The 15,831-nt window shown below is 42.6% G+C and overlaps 1 protein-coding gene and 1 long non-coding RNA gene across 3 annotated transcripts in view; one reads left to right on the top strand and one right to left on the bottom strand.

Moving 5' to 3' along the window:
* LOC132398512 (cystine/glutamate transporter-like) overlaps positions 1 to 10,183 on the bottom strand; it is a 26,609-nt gene extending 16,426 nt beyond the window's left edge. Inside the window, exons 1-4 of one of the 2 annotated variants that reach the window (XM_059978090.1) lie at positions 10,022 to 10,183; positions 7,986 to 8,101; positions 4,613 to 4,738; positions 2,904 to 3,003 (exon numbers count right to left, since the gene is read on the bottom strand). In XM_059978090.1, coding sequence (XP_059834073.1) covers positions 2,904 to 3,003; positions 4,613 to 4,738; positions 7,986 to 8,101; positions 10,022 to 10,110 — 431 coding nt within the window. In that variant the 5' untranslated portion in view covers positions 10,111 to 10,183. Of the gene's footprint in view, positions 1 to 2,903; positions 3,004 to 4,612; positions 4,739 to 7,985; positions 8,102 to 8,484; positions 8,668 to 10,021 lie in introns of those variants that run through there. The other variant, XM_059978091.1, reaches the window with a different exon arrangement.
* Positions 6,585 to 15,831, top strand: LOC132398515 (uncharacterized). The gene is made up of 3 exons (XR_009513681.1): positions 6,585 to 6,822; positions 7,941 to 8,121; positions 15,321 to 15,831. It is a non-coding gene; the product is annotated as an uncharacterized LOC132398515 (long non-coding RNA).

Below are 15,831 nucleotides of genomic sequence, written 5' to 3'. Positions count from 1 at the left end.
AGAGTCCACAGCATTCATAAGTGGAAGGGTAGGCACCCAGAGATAGTGATCCATGTCGGTAATAACGACCTAGGTAGGAAGTGTGACAACATCCTACAAAGTGAGTTAGATGCTAAGTTAAAGGACAGGACCTCCAGGGTTATGATCTCTGGACTGCTACCAATGTGCCATGTTAGTGAGGCCAGAATAGGAAGAAAATACCATTTAACATTTGGCTAAGGAGATGGTGTAGGAGGCGGGCTTCATGATCTTTATGCTAACTTTGATGGAAGGTGGGACTTGTACTGGTGGGTCGGGTTGCTCCTGAACTGGAGGGTAATTAATATCCATGTGGAAGGCTTGCTCGTGGTTCGTGGGACTTAAAACTAGAGTTGCATGGGATAGGAACCAAAGCGCCAGAGCAGATAGTGGAGCGTTATGGGAAAGATGGTATTAAGCCTACATACAAAGTCAGATTATAGCGGTGGATAAATCCCCAGGGCCTGACAAGGTGTCCCCTTGAACCCTGTGGAAGGTGAGAGCAGAAATTACAGGGGCCCGTGCAGATATTTAAAATGTTCTTAGTAATGGGAGAGATGCTGGGGGATTGGAGGATGGGTAATGTTATTCTGTTTTATTAAGAAAGGTTTTAATAAATAAGTTGGAAATTAAAGGTTGGTGAGTCTGACATCAGAAGTAGGTAAATTATTGGAAGGTTTTCTAAGGGTCTGGATATACAAGTATTTGGATAGACTGGGACTGATTAGTGATAGTCAGCATGGCTTTGCATATGCTAGGTCATATCTAACCAATCTTACAGAGTTTTTTGAGGAGGTTACCAGGAAAGTTGATGAAGGTGAGGCAATGGATGTTGTCTACATGGACTTTAGCGAAACCTTTGACAAAGTCCAAAAAGGTCAAGAAGGTTCAGTTGCTTGGCATTCAGCATGAGGTACTAAATTGGACTAGGCATTGACTTTGTGGGAGAAGCCAGAGAGTGGTTGCCTCTCTGACGGGAGCATGCGACAAGGGAGTGCCTTAGGGATCAGTGCTGGGTCCATTGGTGTTCATCATATATGTCACCAATCTGGTGAATGATGTTGTAAACTGGATCAGTAAAATTGTGAATGACAAGATTGGGACCATACTAAACAGTGAAGAAGGCTGTCAAAGCTTGCAGCGGGATCTGAGCCAGCTGGGAAAATGGGCTGAGAGATGGCAGATCAAATTTACTGTAGGCAAGTGCAAAGTGTTGTACTTTGGGAGGACCAACCAGAGTAGGACTTACACAGTGAGTGGTAGGCCACTGAGGAGGGTGGTAGAACAGAGGGTTCTGGGAATACAGATACAAATTCCTTGAAAGTGTGTCACAGGTAGATAGGATTGTAAAGAGAGCTTTTGGCACATTGGCCTTCATAAATTAATGAGTACAGGAGTTGGGCTATTATGTTGAAGTTGTGTAAGATGTTGCTGAGGCCTAATTTGGAGTATTGTGCGCATTTCTGGTCACCTACCTACAGGAAAGGTATCAATAAGATTGAAAGAGTGCAGAGAAAATTTACAAGGATATTTCCAGGACTTGAGGACCTGAGGGAAAGGTTGAATAGATTAGGACTTCATTCCCTGGAACATAGGAGAATGAGGGACAGTTTGACAGAGGTATACAGAATTATGAGGGTTATAGATAGGGTAAATGCAAGCAGACTTTTTTCCTCTGAGGTTGGGTGGGACTACAGCTAGAGGCCATGGGTTAAGGGTGAAAGGTATAAAGTTTAAGGGGAACATTGAGGGGAAACTTCTTCACTCCGAGGGTGGTGAGAGTGTGGAACAACCTGCCAGCACAAGTGGTAGACGTAAGCTTGATTTGAACATTTAAGAGAAGTTTGGATAGGTAATGGATGGTAGAGGTATGGAGGCCTATGGTCTCGGTGCAGGTCAATGGGAGTAGGCAGGGTGAGACTAGAACTCGAGTCATGGGCTAAGGGTGAAAGGGGAACTGTACGAGGAACATGAGAGGATGATTCTTCGCTCAGAGGGTGGTGAGAGTGTGGAAAAAGCTGCCAGTGGAAGTGCTAGGCTCAGTTTTGATTTCAACATTTAAGAGAAATTTGGGATAGGTACATAGATGGGAGGGTATAGAGGACTATGGTCTGCATGCAGGTTGCTGGGACTAGGGAAATTAGTGTCCTGTGATCTTATAAGGTACAAAACATCCAATCCCCATCAGGATTCCTATACCACGTGTGTCCTCTCCTTTGGTCTTTGGACCATTCTTTAACATATAAATGACTAGTCAACACATTAAGTGCTAGTGGCTGTTAAGAGCCTACACCCTGTGTTCTGTTAAATTGGGTCAAGTCTGCAATTAAATGTCAGAGCTCCAAACTTCTGATCAGTACTTCCAAACAAATTCAGATTATGCTAATCAGCGATGAAGACTGAAACTAGACACTAAAATCTTAACTTTTAAATGGGCTAGATTTTAGAGCACTGTACCCATTTTATATTTTTCATCTTTTGGCCAAAGTAACTTTCATATCCATTTTGACGTTTTGAAAAATGAAGTCATAATTAAGGTGCAGATCCTCTTTTGTATTAAAAGTACTTATTCTACATTAAAACTTAGTCTATGCAATAAAAACAGTGAGTTTTTTTTTCCAGAACTTTAGCTCCTTGTGTGTGGACCAGAACCACTGAGGAGATCCTGGAGTTTCACATCACCACGGTTGCCTCTGAAGATAGTGCTTTCGGTATTCTATAGATTTGTGTCTCACTTTAAAAAGCTTACTACTGATGAACTTCATCAAGTTTAACTAGAAACAACAGGAAGAAAAACATTTAATTGAGTTATCCCTCAAAACTGTGAATATCAGTCTTCTCTTACTTTGCCTTGCACATGTAGAAAAGGGTCAGTGCTTACGTACCAGCCACTGTAAGCAAACATGCCTGAATAGAAGGCCAATGGAATTGTGTCTAGTGTGACTGAACTGCTGTTAAAAGCATGTTGAAAGTTTTCATTGCGACCTGTGAAAAGAGAAGCAGCACTCAATTCAAATTCATTGCTTTCAGTCTTCATAAACTATACCACGTTGTGGCTCAGCTGCTTCAATATTCATTCATTTATCTAGAGTTGCAGTGCGATTAGAGGCTCTTCCGATTCTTCAGGTCACACCATCCTGCAACCCCCAACAACCCTGAATAAACCCTAACCTGATCTGGGTCAAATTACAATGGGCAATTAACCTAGCTGGTATGTCTTTAAACTTTAGGGGGAAGCTGGAGAACCAGAGGAAAACCCATACATTCGACAGTGAGGATGTACAGGCTCCTTACAGAAGATGCCAGATTTGAACAAACTCCGGCATCTCGAACTATAATAGTGTCGCGCTGCTGATAGCAGTGCCAAATTTCATGTAATCACTGATATAATAAGCACTTATCCATTACATATTATAGGAAACTCTTAAGTGTTGCTTTTAAATTTATAGATTGAGGTACTTGGTCAGATGAAATTGAAATGGCCCATGCACAAATCTGGATTGTGGGTTACAGAATAGGATCATTCCACTCAATTATGTTGCCAATATATTAGTGCAACAAAAAATAATTCAGTCTGCTTATTATTTGGAAATGAAGTGGGTTAAGTAGATTGCATAATGGTGACAAGTTATATAATTGGTCTTGATATACTGTAGGAACTGAAATGCATGAGTTTAGTAGGTGAAAGAACTGAAAGTTCTTTCTCTCGACCTCCCTAGTTCTATTTCCTCCTGTCAGAGGCTCTTTAAAAACTAATTTGTTTGATTGAGTTTGGTCTTTTGCCCCAGTTTTTTTGTGGATTGGCATTACTTTGGTCGGATACAATTCTTTTGAAGCATTCTGGGATTTTAAAATGATTATTGTTGTTATTATTGTAGAGTGCTCTGGATAAATAAGGATAGATAAAACAAATGCTAACAATGTATTTAAATTCAGGGGATTGTGTGGTACTTTGAAGATTGTTGCTAGGCAACGTGAGTAGGCAGTTGATTGAACAATTTATTTTTAAAAAGGGCAGAAAAGTTTTAAACTGATGTTTTGTAAAAACTGATGTCGCTATACTGTAAATTCTATTTATAAATATTGTATGTGGAATACGGTTTGGCATGGAACTTTGTGGCCTCTCCACCAGAGAAAAGATGCATCATAACCTGGGCTAGGTAAAGGCTTCAGATATGAGGAAAAAGAACTTGGGGTCATAGGGATCAAAGAGGAGGGGATCTGATGCAGATTTTCAAACTCGGGAGATTTTGATAAATTGAGAACATTTCTTTCCATTAATTTGGTTGCTAGTAATTTGATCTAAATCTAAAGTTATCACATTGTAAAGGAAGTTAGGGGATTATTTGCATATTGGTTTGTTAGGGTACTTGACAGGTTTAATGAGAGCAATGGTGGAAGAAACCCCCAAAACAGGTTTTCAAAGAAATCAAATAATTATTTAAAGTAAAACATTAAAGTGAATGCCGAAAGTTTAGATGAATGTGATTGGGCTGACAGGTCTTTCAGTGTACTTACACACGATGGCCTCCTTTTGCGTTGTAATTAACGAGTGTAATTTTGTATTGTGAATCTATTCCTGGATAATTCATACCTTGAGACAAAGCAATTATCCCCGGAGTGATGATCAGTCCCAGTGCCACCAGTTTGGAGAATGTGAGAAAGGTTTGAATTCGGGCAGTCCAATTCACACTCCACGAATTTATGCATATTACCAGAGCTGCAGTGACATTTTAAAAAACTTTGTTAGGTTTGTATTGAACATCAGATGAAAACAACTGTTCCTTTAGATTCCTTTCAAGGACAGCAAGGCTAGTACCTACTGGCTGCTCAAGCTGCCTTTCAGAGTGAAGTCACAGACATGCACTTTGAACCATTGGAGAATCCAACAGAAATGTGACTATCAACGTATTGCTTATGAACCCGTAACATATTTCATATTTAATATTTCCTATTCGGGCCATCACATCACGTTGACTTACTGAACTTCTGTCCAAAGGATAACCCTTCATCCCCAGAACCCATCTAATAGCTCGTCTGCCCTGAATGTGACTGCGTTCATTGCGAACATGTCTCAGGGTTTGAGTTCCTCACACTTCGAGGGACAAACTATAAGCCTGTGACTTGGATGTGCTGAGTTAATTTGTTGCACTAGTAGCCAGAATCCTAGGTCATTTATCCAGAAGCACAAGTTCAAATCCCACCTTACCAGCTGTGGAATTCAAATTCAACTAATGATGTATATCGTAAATTAAAAGAGTAGGTGGCTTTGGTTGTGGTAGGTACTGAACTACTGCAGTTTTGTTAAAATTCTTCTGGTTAACTAAGCACTTCAGAGAAGGAAATCTGCAGTCCTTACTTGGCCTGGCCTACATGTGAAACCAGTGTGGTTGCCTCTGTACTGATTCCTCGGCTTAGGGACAATTAGGAATGGACAATCCATGCCGGGCTTTGGCAATCATATCTGTACTCTAAGTGAAAAAGTCATTGTCAACTGCATTGGTGTTGCTTCATGTACCCTTGCTGAGTTCACCAACTTCATCAACTTTATCAGTAACTTCTACTGTGGCCTTAAACTTACTTCTTCCATTTCTCACATCTCTCCTTCCTTTCTTGATCCCTCTGTCTCCATCTCTGGGGACAAACTGTCTACTGACATTTATCATAAGCTAACTAATTCCCACAGCTGTCTTGACAATATCTCTTCCCAACCTGTCTCCTGTAAAATGCAATTCCCTTTACTCAGTTCTTTCATCTCCACCACATCTGCTCCCAGGATGAGACTTTCCTTTCCAGAACATCAGGGCTGATCTCCTTCTTCAAAGATCAGGGGTTTCCTTCCTCCTTCATTGATGCTGCCTCACATACATCTCCTCCAATTCCTGGACATCCGCCTTCAGTCCATCTTTGCACCATCTTCACAAGGGTAGAGTTCCTCTTGCTCCCACCTACCATCCCATGAGCAATGTTCCCTCTAATTTTTAAGTCAGTGTGTGCAAAAATCTTAAGTTGTGCAATTTTTTTTTCTGTGACAAAGTATGTGCGCACTGAATGCACACATGGCACAGTTTATGTAGGTTTACAAAATATTTGACATAAAACTGCACAGAATAACAACAAAACAACATATTTAAGTCATTCAGTTATTTTTTTCTCTCTCCTGTCTTTGGCATTTACCCATTCTTTGTAAACTCTATCTAGACCAATAGAACTTCCATCCAATTGATAGCTTTTGATACTCATTAACATATCCAAATGACATTCACCGAAACGGTTTCTCAGTTTGTTTTTGAGTTGATTCATTAGGCTAAAACCTTGCTCACAGTCTGCACTAGACGCAAGGAAGTTTCCTCCAATGTCCATCGACTTTGCAAGGTCGCAAAACTGTTCATTTTGGAGTACAAATGCCACTTTTGAGCAAAGTTTGAAATCAGTTTGGATTTAATTTTTTCTTGCACAGAAAATTTGAAATCATTAAACTGTCTAACTATTACAGTAGTTTCAGCTAGAAAATCATGATATTTTAGACATAAGGCATTAACTTGTTCATCGCCAAATGTGAAGTCACCATCTGCAATTGCGGAGAAATCAATCATCTATGGATGTTTTAATCATTTCCATAGATGCTGCTGGATCTGCTGAGTTCCTCCAGTATTTTGTATGTGCTGCCTCCATTATCTCTCTTTAAGTAAAATGCACTCAGTGTCGTTTCTATTAGGTACCTCCTGCATCTAATGAAGTGGTTAATGAATGCACGATCGTGATCTGCTGCTGTAACCCATCAACTTCAAAGTTCAAGATGCTGTGAGTACAGAGATGCTCTTCTGCAAACTACAGTTGTAAGTTGTCGGCATTTGAGTTATTTTTGTCTTCCTGTCAGCTTGAACCAACCTGCCCATTCTCTTCTGACCTCTCTCATTAACAAGGCGTTTTCGCCCACAAAACTGCCACTCACTGGATAGTTTTTGCTCTTCATACCATTCTCTGTAGACTCTAGAGACTGTTGTGAGTGAAAATCCCAGGAGATCAGAAGCTTCTGAGATACTCACACCACCCCATCTGGCACCAACAATCATTCCACAGTCAAAATCACTTAAATCACATTTCTTCTCCATTCTGATGCTTGTTCTTAAAAACAACTAAATCTCTTGATCGTGAAAGCATGCTTTTATGCACTGAGTTGCTGCCACATGATTGGCTGATTAGATATTTACATTTAAGAGCAGGTGTACCACTAGGTGTATTTTCTGCCCTAACATACAAATTACCAGGCATGCTCTGTCAAGGAAGTTTTTTTTTTGTTGCATTGTTAATTCTTCTGTTTTTTAATACATTAGTTTAGGAGCTTCAAGAATGTGCATTATCGGCAAAGAATCATTAATTGCTCTGTTTTTTTCATTGATACTGAAGAAAGAGAAGTTCCCGGACTTACAGACCCAAACATACCTGAGCACTGGATTTCCTCTATCCTTGTCCCTTGTCCAATAGTAGAGTAAGGTGGGAATTCAATTTAGTCAAGATCCCTCCCATCCCTCATGGTTTTAGATAAGTAACTATTTCACTAACTGAGCGGCTTGGTGCCTAGGCTGGGGCCAGAGCTTCAAGAGTACAGTATGCTTTAACTATGTTCAAATTGCCCATGGACCACCCAACAATATATGTATTTTAATTTTGTGTTATATTTCCCCTTTTCTCAAAATGAGCCCCATTCAGTGCAATTGATTAAAATTTTTTAAATGCCATTTATATTTTAAATAGCTGCTCTTTTACTGCCCCTGGCAATATTTGTCATAATAAACATGTAACATCAGCTCAGAACAATGCAGCCCAAATTCTGGACCTCCACATACAAGGAATTCCATTTCGGTACTGAAAAATAAGGGGAAATCTAAGGCTGTATCTTTTATTTAACCTTGTTACAGATGGACCACTCTTCTGAGACGTTCATGCAAAATAACGTTACTTACAGACTCCACAAGCTGTGAGAAGTTTTACTGCCAAAGGTGGAGCTGGACAAGGGTCAAAGAACGGTTCAACAATGTAGCGTCCAAACGATAAGCCTACAACAGCAGTGACTGATGGTCTGTCAAAAGAAAAACATCTGTGAGTAAAACATCAATAAATGTTATTCATGAGTTGAATGCAAGCTTTACAAAGAACAACATGTGCAATCAGATTTGATGACAAAGGGGAGAGAACAAACTGCATTCCTTTTTTAATTATATGGTTCAGCTTTGTGAATTTTCGTAATTGAGATACACATGTAGTCAAGGAATCATGGGAGTTGGACATAACAAGAACTGCATTTAAAACTGAACATTAGCCATTATAAATTAGCACTGAAGTTTGTGAAAATCATCCTTACCACGTAAATTCTTCCTCTCTCAGAGTATTTTCATTTTAAATAATAACTTTGAATCCTGCAAAGTAATCTACAGGAGATAAGATCTGTCCAACACAACCCACCTAAATCCAGCAGCAAGAAACATTGTGGTCGAGGAACTCAGCAGGTCAAGGAGTATGTTTCTCTTATGTCTCTACCAGTCTGTCGAAATCACTGTACATATATAAATTAGGTGTATCTCACTGTTTCTTGGTCTATCTTTCCTCACCATCTTGTTTGGTGATGTTCTGCCATCTCATTCAGTGTGTAACCATCGTTTTGATCTCTTACAACATCTTACTACTATAGCCGATAGGAACTACTTTCCTTGGACTAGTTCCAAAACTAAAATGAAATGTGAGGGAGGGAAATGCCAGGCAGAACAACTCAAAATCTGGGAGGTAAAAGGGACAGTTGTTTGGAAGAACTCATTCTCCATTAACCTGTATGGTTGAAATAGTGATTGGAGCAGGTTGGGGATGGGGCTGAGGGGTACTATATTAAGGAACGGGGAAAAGAATTGACCAGAATCTTAGTTCCATCTCTGAAGTGTCCTGTAAAAATATTCTCTGTCTGTTGGAGTATTAGTTGCTTTGCACTGGGTTTAGTCCAGGAGACCAAAAGGAGAATCTCTTTTATCTTTCTGTCTTTAGATTATAAATTAATCAAGAATGCCAGCAGTATTCATTTGGTGCTGTCAATAAATATATTGCCTTAGCCATGAATGTCAGTAGCTGGGAATGAAAGTGTTTGTAGATTTTCTGCTGTGGCCATCTTCACTTGTATGAAGGAAATTAGAAATTATCCTCATGCAGCCATCAGGCACAAGAGAACCAGCCAGGAGCATTCCATAATACCATAAGACATAGGAGCAGAATTAGGCCATTCAGCCCATCGAGTCTGCTCCACCATTGCATCATGGCTGATCCCAGATCCCACTTAACTCCATACATCTGTCTTCTTGTCATATCCTTTCATGCCCCGACCGATCAGGAAACTATCAACTTCCGCCTTAAGTATACCCACAGACTTGGCCTCCATCGCAGTCTGTGGCAGAACATTCCACAGATTCACTACTCTCCAGCTAAAAAAATTCCTCCTTGTTCTGTTCTAAAGGATTGCCCCTCAATTTTGAGGCTGTGCCCTCTAATTCTGGATATCCCTACCAAAGAAAACATCCTCTCCACATCCACCCTATCTAGTCCTTTCAACATTTGGTAGGTTTCAATGAGATCCCCCCACATTCTTCTAAATTCCAGTGAATACAGGCCCAAAGCTGCCAAATTCTCCTTATACATTAACCTTTTCATTCCTGGAATCACTCTCGTGAACCTCCTCTGGACCCTCTCCAATGACAATACATCCTTTCTGAGATATGGGGCCCAAAACTGTCGACAATACTTCAAGTATGGCCTGATTGGTGTCTTATAAAGGCTCAGCATTATCTCCTTGCTTTTAAATTCTATTCCCCTTGAAATAAATGCCAGCATTGCATTTGCCCTCTTTACCATTCATTAAGAGAAAAGATTTAATTCCATCAACATTCACCACAACGTGATCAGCAGGGTTTCTTTATCAGACAACAATCACACTTTTCTACCACTTTGCCTCAGTACTTACCCAGAGACAAACACTTTCCAGCTGGCCTTCTGCCACTGGAGACATAGAGGCTTTAATGAACTCCATACAAAAACATGTTCAGCGATCATTTGAGGCGTCTAATGCATTGAGATTAGTAAACTGGCACCTCTTGCTCATTACAGACATATTTGGCAAGCTCAGTGTGTTGTTCTCTGGCATCAGCAGGAGACCAATTTATGATTGCGCAGTTAAAAATCATCTACTCTAAAAGCTGAATTTGGAGTTTGGACCGTGTAGTTAAGTTGCTCCTAGCCAGCCTGATTAGAGAGGGGCTGTTGATCCCACCCCACTTAGCTCCTTCTCCACATTTCAGCATCTCCGCATGCACTTATTATACAGCTGGCGCGAGGCTGGACCCTGAGCTCTCGTGACGCTAAGATCATGCAGCATAGAGCAAGCTATCAACATCTTGACACCTACTATCCCGATTCCCCATTCGCCAATGATTTCACATCTTGCCTTTCCTCTGATAGAGCACCTCAGCATCCTCTTGACTGTGATACCAAAACAAAGGCTAGCATAAACATTAACTTCCCAAACAGGACAAATATATCAAAATGTCACAACTTGCAGCCTACTGCTGCAACAGGTCCACAGCAGACACAATCTGCCTTGGTGCATCTAGGCAACAGTAAAACATACACCAAGCTGCTTGGAGATCAATACCATCATCCCCTCAACATTAATTACCAAGCTTCTAAATCTAAGCCTTTGGGCCTCCCTTTGCAGCTAGATCCTCAACTTTCTTTCCAGGAGACCACAGTTGGTAATACCATCTCCTCTTCACTGAGAATCAACACAGGCACACCTCAGGGATGTGTGCTTTGCCCACTTTTCTACTCTCTCTACTTGGGACTGTGTAGCTAAGCGGAGCTCAAGTGTCAATTACAAGTCTGCAGATGACACCACTGTTGTTGGCAGAATCTCCGATTGCGCTGAAGACGTATGTAAGAGAGGGATAAATCAGTTGGTTGAGTGGTGCTGCACCAATAGCCTTGAACATAAGAACATAACAGCATGAGTAGGCCATCCGGCCCATCGACTCTGCTCCACCATTCAATAAGGTCATGACTGATCTGACCATGGACTCATCTCCACCTATCTGCCTGTTCCCCATCACTCTTAATTCTCCTACAGTGAAAAAATCTATCCAATCTTGTCTTAAGTATATTTACTGAGGTAGCCGCCACTGCTTCATTGGGCAGAGAATTCCACAGATTCACCACTCTCTGGGAAAAGCAGTTCCTCCTCATCTCCATCCTAAATCTACTTGCTAGAGTGATTTTTGGGTTTAGGTCATTTACATTTAGCAAATGGATTTGGCTACCAGTCTTTTGCCTTTGAATGTGTATTGTGGATTTTATTTGGAGTTGCAGGTCTGAAAAATGGGTTCCTAAAAGCTGTGAATCTCAGACCAGTCAATGCTGATTAAAATTCACTCCGATGTCTATGGTATGCGTACAAAGAGGGAGGTGTGAGGTTTGTATGTAGTTTCAAAAGAAAGCATTGTCTGTACTTTGTAAATATGGAGTTATCCTTTGTGTTTGGCCCCACGTTGGGCCAGCAGACCTTTCCACCAAAAGCATCTCTGTATGATGCCTGCTGTACCTTGTTTTGTCAAATAAAGAAGCTGCTTTGTATCTACCAGTAACTTACTCTGGCAATTTAATCCATGCAACAAGACTACTCCCCCTAATCTTGAGGCTATGTCTCCTAGTTCTTAACTCACTTCCCAGTGGAAACAACTTTCCTGCCTCTATCTTATCTATCCTTTTCATAATTTTATATGTTTCTATAAGATCTCCTCTCATTCTTCTGAATTCCAGCGAGTACAGTCCCAGGTGATTCCATCTCTTCTCATAGTCTAATCCCCTCAGCTCTGGAATCGACCTAGTGAACCTCCACTGCACCACCTCCAAAGCCAGTATATCCATCCTCAAGTAAGGGACTCAGAATCTGCAAGACTTCAAGGAAGAGGAACATGCATCAGACCTCACTGAGGGGTGAACAGTAGAAAGGGGGAGCAACTTTACGTTCCAAGCTGTCTATATCTCAAAGGACCTACCCTGAGCCCAGCACATTGATGCAATCATGAAGAAGGCACGCTAGTAGCTCTACTTGATTTGGAGTTTGAGTAGGTTTGCAAATTTCTGTCAATGTACAGTTGAGAGCATTCTGACTGGTGGCATCGCAGCCGGGCATGGAACCTCCGGAACACAAGGTGACAACAAGCTGCAGGGAGGTGCAGACACAGCCAGCTCCAACCCTCCCCACCGTCAAGAAACAGTGCCTCAGGAAGGTGGCATCCATCTCTAAGGTCTCTCATTATCTAGGACATGTCCCCTTCTCGTACTACCATCAGGGAGGTGGTGCAGGAGCCTAAAGACCCACCCCTTAGGTCAGAATGGTAGTGCAGTGGTTAGTGTCACGCCATTGCAGCATCAGCGATTGCCAATCAGAGTTCGTTTCCTGTCACTCTCCGTAAGGAATTGCTACATTCTCCTTGTGACCACATGGGCTCCAGCTTTCTCACACATTCCAAAGACACAAGATTAGGGTTAGAGAGTGTGGGCATGATGGGTTGGCACCAGAAGTGCGGCGACACTTGTGAGCTGCCAGGCACGATCATCACAAGCGATGCATTTCACTGTACGTCTTGATGTACATGTGACAAATAAAGGTGTTCTGATCTAATCTCAATGATTTAGAGCGGTTCCTTTCCTCTGTGCTATCAGATTTCCAAATAGTCCTTGACTCCATGGATGCTACTTTGCTATTTCTTCTTTTTTTCACTATTTATTTATTTTGTAATTTATAGTAATTTTATGTACTTCTGCCACAACAAATCTTATGTCATATAAATCAGTGATAATAAACCTTATTCTGATTGTACATTGACATTAGTTAATTAACAGTGTATTTGTTGAGCACCACTCTGCCATATCAAAGTCAAAGTCCCGTCCCAAGCCTTTGTGGCTCATATGCCGGTTTCTGTGGTGTGAAGCGACTGCGAGTACGAGACATTCCCCCCTCCCCCCGGATAGGACGCCAGTCTATCGCGAGGTTGACCCCCAGCATCTTTTGCCAGTACCCATCTTTCAGCTGGGTAGACTGGATAAGTGGTTAAGTGCCTTGCTCAAGGACACACACGCTACCTCGGCTGGGCTTGAACTCACGACCTTCAGGTCGCTAGTCAAACACCCTAACCACTTGGCCATGCACCATGTGCCCAGCCTATATTGTGCACCTATAGCACACTACCCAGCAGCAACAGCAATATACTGTTAAGCACCAGACCAGCCTCACCCAGCTCTGGAAGCATAGCTTTGGAAAATGGCTAAAGTTATGCAGAGGCATTGGCAGATCCATGAAATATTATTATTCTCCTGAGGGAGAGTGCAGCAGAACCACTGGCATTCCAACGCTTCTCCCGGCGAGCTCGGCAGCAGGTTCACGGAGGATTGAAGTGGTTGGCTTTATCAGATTTCATGTGGCACATTTATTGTACCTTCATGTGCACATCTTCACCAATGAGTCAAGAAACAGGTCACCTGGATACAGTTCTCACTGTCCAGTGTACACCTTCCTGTTGCCAGTGTCATTCGAATACAATTGACATAGTGAAAGAAGGCATTATGTTGTCAGGATACCAAGTCAAAGCTTGCAAGCAGTGCTGTGAGTAATGGAAAGAACTGTTCGTTCGGACTTTTTGTATAAAGGCTACTTTGCAAGTGTAGAAGAAAAGCGGTTAAACTGTGAAACCTAAGCAAATGAAGTGTTACATCCATCATCATGAAGTGTTTCAAGAGGCTCGTCATGGGGCACATCAAGACCCTGCTGCCCCCCTCACTGGACCTCCTGCAGTTTGCATACCGTCCCAACCGCTCAACAGACGACGCCATTGCCACCACCCTCCACCTGGCCCTAACCCACCTGGACAAAAAAGACACATACGTTTGGATGCTGTTCATAGACTTTAGTTCAGCATTCAACACAATCATCCCTCAGAAACTGACTGGAAAGCTGAGCCTGCCGGGCCTGAACACCTCCCTCTGCAACTGGGTCCTAGACTTCCTGACTGGGAGACCTCAGTCAGTCCGGATCGGGAGCAGCATCTCCAACACCATCACACTGAGCACGGGGGCTCCGCAGGGTTGCGTGCTCAGTCCGCTGCTGTTCACTCTGCTGACCCACAACTGCGCTGCAACACACAGCTCGAACCACATCATCAAGTTCGCCGATGACACGACCATGGTGGGTCTCATCAGCAAGAACGACGAGTCAGCTTACAGAGAGGAGGTGCAGCGGCTAACGGACTGGTGCAGAGCCATCAACCTGTCTCTTAATGTGAACAAAAGAGATGGTTGTTGACTTCAGGAGGGCACGGAGCAACCACTCCCCACTGAACATTGACGGCTCCTCGGTAGAGATTGTAAAGTGCACCAGATTTCTTGGTGTTCACCTGACTGAGAATCTCACCTGGTCCCTCAACACCAGCTCCATAGCAAAGAAAGCCTAGCAGCGTCTCTACTTTCTGCAAAGGCTGAGGAAAGTCAATCTCCCAACCCCCATCCTCATCACATTCTACAGGGGTTGTACTGAAAGCATCCTGAGCAGCTGCATCACTGCCTGGTTTGGAAATTGCACCATCTCGGATCGCAAGACCCTGCAGCAGATAGTGAGGTCAGCTAAGAAGATCATCGGGGTCTCTCTTCCCGCCATCATGGACATTTACACTACACACTGCATCCGCAAAGGAAACAGCATTATGAAGGACCCCATGCACCCCTCATACAATCTCTTCTCCCTCCTGCCGTCTGGGAAAAGGCTCCAAAGCATTCGGGCTCTCACGACCAGACTATGTAACAGTTTCTTCCCCCAAGCTATCAGACTCCTCAATACCCAGATCCTGGACTGACACCTTGCCCTACTGTCCTGTTTATTATTTATTGTAATGCCTGCACTGTTTTTGTGCACTTTATGCAGTCCAGTGTAGGTCTGTAGTCTAGTGTAGCTTTCTCTGTGTTGTTTTTTTAATTATGTAGTTCAGTCTAGTTTTTTGTACTGTGTCATGTAACACCATAGTCCTGAAAATCATTGTCTCATTTTTACTATGCACTGTACCAGCAGTTATGGTCGAAATGACAATAAAGGTGACTTGACTTGACTTGAAATGCTGAACATGCATTATCTATGGCATTAAACTGTGACTCCTCTGCTTGCATCTTCGGAAACAGCTCCATTTCTAACTTTGATATCTCTTTTTTCCCTTTTCAAGGTTCTTTTGAAGACCCTGACCTGCAGTTACCCTCTGACCTTGGTTCTTTGTGGGAATGGGGCCTGCTCTCAAGGCTTCACGACCAGCTGCATTTCGATATCCCAAGGACACGGCCTGGAAGACTGGTGCGCCTTCAGGGTGCCAGATTTTCATGGCTCTGGAGATGGGCTGATTCTAGGCTGGTGCCCCTGACTGCGGTGTTGCGGGAGAACACGGAACATCAGGAGCAGTGGGTTAGCTGCTGGCTGTGTGTCTGGAGACCTGAGCCTTTCCGGGGCTGGATCTCTGGCCGCAGAGCTCGGTAAAAGTGACGCAACAGACTTTTAACACCATAAATCAGTGAGTTGCTTGTTACGTCTCCCCTCTCGCTGTGAAATGGGGACACCTCTTTTTCCCTTATTAGGGAGTGAGAGAGAGAGAGCCTGTGGTATGTCGAATACCGGGTGAACAAGTAGTCTTTGGGGCACTGCGAGTCTGTGTATTTATCGATGCTTTGCTGCACGCTTGAGAG

This window comes from Hypanus sabinus, chromosome 8, assembly GCF_030144855.1.
Source record: "Hypanus sabinus isolate sHypSab1 chromosome 8, sHypSab1.hap1, whole genome shotgun sequence".
NCBI lineage: Eukaryota > Metazoa > Chordata > Chondrichthyes > Myliobatiformes > Dasyatidae > Hypanus > Hypanus sabinus.
The sequence above is the reverse complement of the archived record's forward strand: the minus strand, read 5'-3'. Positions and strand labels throughout refer to the sequence as shown.